General features: G+C 39.5%; 1 protein-coding gene across 3 annotated transcripts in view; it reads right to left on the minus strand.

The window, feature by feature from the left end:
• The window catches only part of LOC146451695 (host cell factor 2-like), a 21,463-nt gene that overhangs the window by 937 nt on the left and 13,026 nt on the right, over nucleotides 1-7,500 (minus strand). Inside the window, exons 12-19 of one of the 3 annotated variants that reach the window (XR_014859958.1) lie at nucleotides 6,738-6,875; nucleotides 5,413-5,563; nucleotides 5,147-5,184; nucleotides 3,979-4,277; nucleotides 3,360-3,394; nucleotides 3,122-3,188; nucleotides 916-2,146; nucleotides 1-752 (exon numbers count right to left, since the gene is read on the minus strand). The exon at nucleotides 1-752 is cut by the window's left edge and continues 937 nt beyond it. Coding sequence is in view for 1 of the 3 variants with exons in the window: in XM_085098719.1 (XP_084954845.1) it covers nucleotides 2,011-2,146; nucleotides 3,122-3,188; nucleotides 3,360-3,394; nucleotides 3,979-4,277; nucleotides 5,147-5,184; nucleotides 5,413-5,563; nucleotides 6,738-6,875 (864 nt within the window). In the remaining 2 variants the exon portion in view is untranslated. Of the gene's footprint in view, nucleotides 2,147-3,121; nucleotides 3,189-3,359; nucleotides 3,395-3,978; nucleotides 4,278-5,146; nucleotides 5,185-5,412; nucleotides 5,564-6,737; nucleotides 6,876-7,500 lie in introns of all 3 variants that reach the window. The other 2 variants (XR_014859959.1, XM_085098719.1) reach the window with 2 other exon arrangements.

Consider the following 7,500-nt stretch of genomic DNA (forward strand, 5'->3'; position numbering starts at 1 on the left):
AAACGCAAATGGCAGAACTAGTGTGCCTTTCACAAGATGACGAATTGTCGACCATCAGTGAGAAATTTAACATGCCGCAAACTTTGAGGGAGGTCGTAGCTCGCTGCAATCACAGGCCAATCAATTCTAGAATGATATTACAAGAATAACGGCTCTGCGTACATCACGGATTTACCTACGAGCTAGAGCGGTTCTTTAAACCAACTCAAACGCTTCTCAAGAGTTGCGTGACGAGAAGCGTTGCGTGACAAACCAAAGAACGGTTCCGCAGGAGACATATTGGATCACTTGTGTAAGGCCAGTCGCTCTGCAGTCAGTTCAACGAGCCTAAGCTATTAGAAGACGTTCGATCAGGAGGCTACATGAAAACAACACATGGAATCTATACAGCGCTATTTAACACTTTCTACCAGCTACGCACCAAACAAAAAAATTCAATTCGCTAAAATTTTATCAGTTGAATTGAAGAGGTGACAATTTTTGATGGCGATCCGCGTTACCCCATGTCCCTGTAAAGGCACTTTCGCTCAGCAACCTTTGGTTGGTAAATACAAGCTGCCTTGTGTAAAGGCCGCAGCAACACTTGGTAAACTGCTGCCGAGAACCACGATGACCTGCCAAGGTAAAGGGTACTATGTGTTGTTTGTGTGGCTCTGATTGCAGTGACTGACTTACTGTGATTTTCAGTGACAGTTTGCTGGGGGCAAAGCGAGTGAAATGCGACGTTAAAATAGGATCTAATTGCCATTAGACTGCGAGCAGTCTCTCTGTGCTCGAGAATCCGCGAGGAAGAACGCAAAAACCTAAGAAAGCACGATATTCGGAGGACCAGTCGCGCGCGCGCGCGAAAGGCGCTTCGAATATCTCGCGTTTTTCCCCGCGAATTCTCCCGCAAAAGTCTAAATTGCCATTAACCCTTATTTGAACAGCATTTGGTCCGTAAGTATAGCTAACAAGTGATGGAAATTTTATATCTCCCTACAATATCATCACTTGAGTCAAACATACAGCTGGTAAGAAGAACGCAACTGATCACCAAAGATAAAATGCCCTGATGATTAAACAAATTCTCTCAAATCGTATAATAACATATAAGGCGAACAGTCAAGAGAAGATGGATATTGACTGATATAGGAGTTAAACTGGAATTTAAACAAGAAATTGAAGCACGTAGAGTTTTGCCGTGTAAAAAAACTCGACTTTGCAAACTAAAGTTAGCCGTGCGACGGAGCCTTTACGGACAGCACAGTTGGTTTCTTAAATGTCCGGCCTTCTTGTTTTTCGACGGATAAAACGGTACGTAGCTGGTCTGTAAGTGTTTGACACAAAGAAAAACTTCCTCACTTACTTCTTGCCTGTTACGTAGGTTAACAACAGGCTACCTGGATACTATACACGGATCTCTATGTACGATAAAATACATGGCATGTTCTTGATAATAAGACAGAAAAAGAGCACTCATAACATGCAAACTTCGTCCTGTAAAACAGCATTCCCTTTAAGGTTCTAAAACGGCTTGCTTACATAGTCAGAAAGGTTGGAAGCTGAAATGGTTGCGTGACACGTCACTGGTTCGTCACGTAACGCTTCCGGCCGAATGCCGGCCATACATTCTCTCTTTCCAGTCTATGAAACGTTTAGTTAGAATTTTCTTACTAAAATGAAAGTTAAAACTTGCAAGCTGGACCAATTTCAATAAGACAATTCTGCCTCAAATTGACCTTGCAAATTGACCTTGCAAGTGAAAGATTTTGATTGCTATGAAATCTCTAGTCGTTTACCAAGGCAAATGTTTAGTCACGCAATCCTACTCAAACCGTCACGAAAATCGCTCGAATAAGCAGTCCTTGACCAAATCAGGTCCATGTAATGATGCAAACGAGACTGGCACACAAACAAACCCATGCCAGAGGAGCATCATTTCCTCTGTCTTAACATCGAGAACATGCACGGTTGATAGAACGTTTCTGAATAAAATAAAGAGCTTTTTTTATATGTCATTTCAGTATATCATGTTTCCTTTGTTTCTTTAGACGTGCTGTCCTCTGGTGCATCTTTGTCTTTTTCAGCTTCTTTGTCTTTTTTTACCTTATCTTCTTTTTTCTCCTTTTCTTTCTTCACTCGCTTGGACGGCTCCGCTGACCGACTAGTAGCAAAAAGAAAAAACACAACACAGTCAAGCCTGTCGCAAGGGACCCCTCCCTAGAGAAAAGAGTAACAGTTGTCCCCTGGTGTGTCCGTTTAACTTACACTTTAAAAGGCTTCGTACTCCTGGGCTTTTAAAATTCCATGACTTTCCATGACCTTTTCACGTTTTCCACGACAAAGCGTTTTTATTTCACAGTGTCCAAATACGTCGGTAGTGATTATTTCTACTGAGTGGAAATCTATTTCCTGGTTCCTTTTCGTGTTTTACATTGTTCACCTTCTTCCTTTTTTACTCCCTAAAAGAATGCTTTCTTAGTGATTTTTTCTGGCCCATAAACACCATTTTCAATTACTTTCCATGACCCACCTGCGTACAAAACACACCTCCTTTTTCCTTGGAAATTGTCTAAGGGACTGGGATGATACTTAGAGACGTAATGGCATTTTTACGTCTGTATGTAAGATAAAATGGACTTTTGCTTTTCATGTGCGAGATCCTCAGGAGGGGTTGGTCTGAGACCTATTAACCCCTGATGCACAAGAACAACAACAACAACAATTGAAGATCGGCATGTCAAAGACTGAGCCAACAAAAGTGGATCAATTAGGGTCATTAGGGAGTTTAAGAAACGAGGACGGCAACGGTAACGAGAACGTCATTTAAAAATATAACTTCTCGTTTTTGTAACTCTTTCACAATCATTTAAATTTTTTTAACTTTGAAAATGCTGGCGAACTGTCCAGGAACTAAATTAGTATGAAAGACGTCAAAGAAAGGAAAAATAAAGAAGAGTTTGCGTCATACGCTCCCGTTCTCGAGAAACCTAAAATTTGGTCATTTCACGTTGTTGTTTTGCAGAGGACGGTAAAGAAATGTACCAAACCCATTGTTTTGTGGCGTTGTCGTTGCCAGCGCCGTCCTCGTTTCTTAAACTCCCTATTAATCAGACAGGCCGCGGTGTATGTTTCTCACCTATCCGCTGCTGATCGCTTGGCTGTTGTCTTCACTGCAAGCTGTCCATCTTTCAAATCTCTCACATCTGATAAACAAACAAATCAAAGTTAACCGACATTTAAATTAAACTTCACTTCACTTATTTCCTTGCCCCAAGGGGGGAAATGGGCCGGCATTTAGATTAAAACTTTAGAATAATCACTTCATCAAATGGCTAAAAAAACAAACAAACAAACAATCAATCTTTGGTTTTTACCTTGAAGCCATCTGACTTGTGTTGCGGGGCCATAACTGACAAGAGAACAAAAAATATAGCCATCAGTCGTAAAACAAAACATGTCTTTCCAGAGTATACATACATGCAGGGATAAAATAACCTTCAGGTACGAGAATGAGTACGAGGACGACTTTTTAAATCCAGTTTGCGTGGCTTAGATAATCACCTATCAATCTTGTGCCTATGTTGTAGAGTCCTTTATCTCCTGCTAAACAACGGAAAGGAGCGAGAGTTCTGAGGATGTGACTGATTTGAAATTTGGAAGACGTACTCGCATTAAATCTTGTATTCGTACTCAGATCTTAAGGTCCCAATTATTTGATTCCTGCAAGCCAACAAAGCTAAACCTTGCGTTACGACCATATGTTAATGCGACCACATCTCATTAATTCAACTTCATTTTTTCTTAATAACAGCCCAGCGAAGTCATTTTGTTGTTTACAACCCGTTTTAACATCACCCCATTTTTACACCCACTGTAGACGTTGGTTCACTGTTTTTCTTGGTTCCACAGTATTGAAGAAGCCTCAAGACAGACAACTGATAACATCCGAAATTTCAGGCTATGTAAAGCGGAATGCTAAACATTTCTACTAACCCTTTATCGTTCTTGGCGGCAATTCTGAAGATAATTGCAGGTTTGGTAGAGAAGTCGATATGTGCGCTTTGGAGCGTGGCCGTGCTGACCGTACAGGTGGGCTGGGCACCACAATACACACGTACAAAGGCGAGCTGGACTGGGGTGGAGCTGGATGATGACGTCAGACCTGCCACTGGTTTGTCGGCTTCTGATTGGTTGGCTGACTGGCTGCGTATAGCCAGGTACACAGAGTATTCACTCACGTTACCTGCAGCGTTTGAAGGTGCTTCCCACGACAGATGAGCCCCCTCGGCATTCTGGGATATTAGAATTACAGGAAGGAAAGTAAGATCGGTTTAGGTATTAGGAAACGGGCACATACATACATAGGTACATAGAAGATTTTTTTGAGATTGAAATCTGTAATTATAATTTAAGAGGGTCGGGGACACTTTTAACGCTACCCAATTTTAATTTAGAATGGTGCCATAAGTCATTCTCATTTCTAGCCGCAATACTTTGGAATTCGTTACCTACGTATGTTAGAAATGCCAAGGATATTTCTACTTTTAAATGTCTTTTGAAGAAGCAGGTTTTTAGACAGATTTAAGATTTAATTAATTTAAGTAATTTTTAAATTATTTCTTTTCTTTTTTATGCTTTTCGTTTCACGCACATGATTTAACGAGTTTTTATCACTCCTAGATGTAGCGTGGGTAAATAAAGTATTGTATTGTATTGACAATCTCATAATTAAAGCAATAATCGCTTTATTAGGGTCAGCAGGATTTTTTCGTCTGGTTTTATTTTTACTTATGCAATTCTGGCCGTTATTGTCGCATTTTTTTCTGTTTCTAAACTCTGGCGTTATCTTTCTAAAATATCAAGTAACACAATAAAGGGCAAGGACAAGCAATGGAAACCTAAAAATACAAAAGCTAAAATCACAACAACTATGCAATCATATAAGAGTAACTTGTGTGCTGTACAAAACACAAAACATGTAGTTTGACTTCGACTAATGAGTATCGCTACCACTCGCACAGCGCCATTTTGTCGGCTGCAGCAAAGGGTGGTAACATTTTGAATGAACATCATGATTTTGTTCAGTTCAAATCTAAACAACGATCTGACAGATCTGTCCTTTGCTTTAGAAAGGAGCAATAATTACAATCAATATACCAACCTTGCTGATTTTAATTGCTGATGGCGCCCCAGGGAAGCCTGAAAGAGAGAAAGAACATCATAAACTTGCAAAGGAAACGTTTTGGATCAACCACGATAGTTTTGATTTTGCTCGCACATGATTGAACAAAATGACAACATCAACTGATTAGGGTTAGCTGCATGACTTCGGTTAATAGAAAAATCAAAGCAATCAAATAAGTACGTCAAAAGAAGTTCGGTAACACCCTTAACATATCATTCTACAGTTCAGTGAGAATCGCTCACCTGGTAAACAAGTTTTGAAGGCTGATACATCACTGAATGGCCCTCTTCCACAAGCATTAATGGCTGCCACGCGGAATTTGTAAGCTGTCCCTGGAAGGAGTTCCTGCTTCTTCAAACTTTGCTCAGATCCACTTTCAACGTCAAGGTTTGCCTGAGCGGATAATAAACAGGTGTTTTTACCAATACTCACCGAAATCTAACTTCTCCTTATGATATAAGTTCTCAAACACAAGTCATAAGATTAAAGTGCCCCTTACCCTTCAATTTATTTTCTTTTGGTAGATTTCCATATCTTTCAAAAACTCATTTTCGAAAAAATGTTTCAGAAATATCGAATCCTTTTTTTTTACGAGCGCTAGAAGTGAAGGCAGTCTTGTCGATATTTTCACCTATCGTTCGCATTAGTCCCCTACTCGGCCAAATGTGTCCAAATATGGAGCGTGACGTAAGAAAAGGACATCGTGCAAAAATATCCGAAGATTCGCGGTAATGCTTCAATTATAAACAGAGAAAATGGTTGAAAAATGTGTGGTTTTTGGATGCAGCAACTCTCGAAATGTAGAGAAAGGAATCAGCATGCATAAGATTCCTGCTGAATCCTTCTGAATCCTTCTGGTGTCCTTTTCTTACGTCACAGCTAAGAAAGTGTCAAATATCGGACGCTTCTCATTGGCTCGTTCCTAATGAGCCCACGAGACAAAAATTTGTCCAGCGGGGCTTAAAGCGCGCAAAAGTTTAAATTTCAGTAACTTTTAGCGCTCGTAAAATAAAAAGGATTCAATATTTCTAAAAAAAATTTCGAAAATGAGTCTTCACAGATATGGAAATCTACCAAAAGAAAACAAATTGAAGGGTAAGGGGCACTTCACTGTTGAAATTTAAACAAATTCTCCCGACTGGAACCATAGGAAATAACGTATAACAGAAGAGAGAAGATGCCTGTTGATATTGACGCGTATCACCCCTAAAAAGTCCGCAGCCAAGTGTTGAAAAACAAACATCACCACAGGATGAAACTGATCAACAACTTTCAGTTAAGTGGCCACACATTTAGCACTGTGATTTCATCCACAAACTCAAAAAGATAAAACTACTCAACAGGTAGGAAGATTCAGCTCTTGGAAAAGTGAACCGATGACAATATAAATTATTGATACAAAGTTTTCTAAATTTCTTCACTTTTCAATCATCAGCTAAAAACAACTTTGGGAAAAATCTGAAATTCCATAACTTTTCCATGACCCAAACAAATTGTTCTAATTTCCATGCCTTTTCCAGGCCCAAAAATCATGATTGTGCCACCAACTGTGCACAGCTCCACTCACCTCGTTGTTACTTGTATTTTCAGTGGACAGATAGTAATGCGTAACCATCATGGAAATTCCTTTGACGATGCCCACATCATACCATTGATTGGAGGGCTGAACTTTTCTCACGTAACTGGGTTTGGTTGGCTTGGGCGCCTGAAAATGTATCCATAATATTAAGTCTAACTTGAATAAAGCGAAAGATGAAATATTACTCTGTTTTCAGTTTGTCAAACTTTAGCAAGTTCCCAACAGAAATCAAACTGACAACCTTCTGCTGAGTTACAGCAAGACTTTCAGTTTGGTCTGAGAGCAACATCCTGCATAACGCAATGTGGAAAGCAACTAGCATGTTGATAAAATGAAAGAAGTTCCTTTTTACTCCCGCTGTAGAAGCAAACGAGTCTTATAAAGAAAGCATGCATCATGATTGGTTGAAAGCTGTGTTTCCATTCTATAATTAGATTATTCGATCTAAATTTCTATTTTACAAGTAACGCAATCTTTACTACTATCTACCACAGGATGAACAGTTAGAAGTACAGTTGATGATAGAACGCTAGTAGGCTTGTACTAAAAACGACTAAATTTTTCGTGGGCTGTTTTCTGAAGAAAGTAGAAAACTCTAGTCTTTGTCCATGGCTGTGTAAGAATCCTAGAAATAATTTAACTCAAGTTTTCAAAGCTCTACAGAAACAGAAAATATTTTCAGTTTCTTAATTAAGTACTTGCTTGTTAATATGTGTGACCCTATCTTTAAAGCTGTTCTTGAAAGGGGCAG

This window comes from Pavona decussata, unplaced genomic scaffold (genome assembly GCF_977016875.1).
Source record: "Pavona decussata unplaced genomic scaffold, jaPavDecu1.1 SCAFFOLD_386, whole genome shotgun sequence".
Lineage (NCBI taxonomy): Eukaryota > Metazoa > Cnidaria > Anthozoa > Scleractinia > Agariciidae > Pavona > Pavona decussata.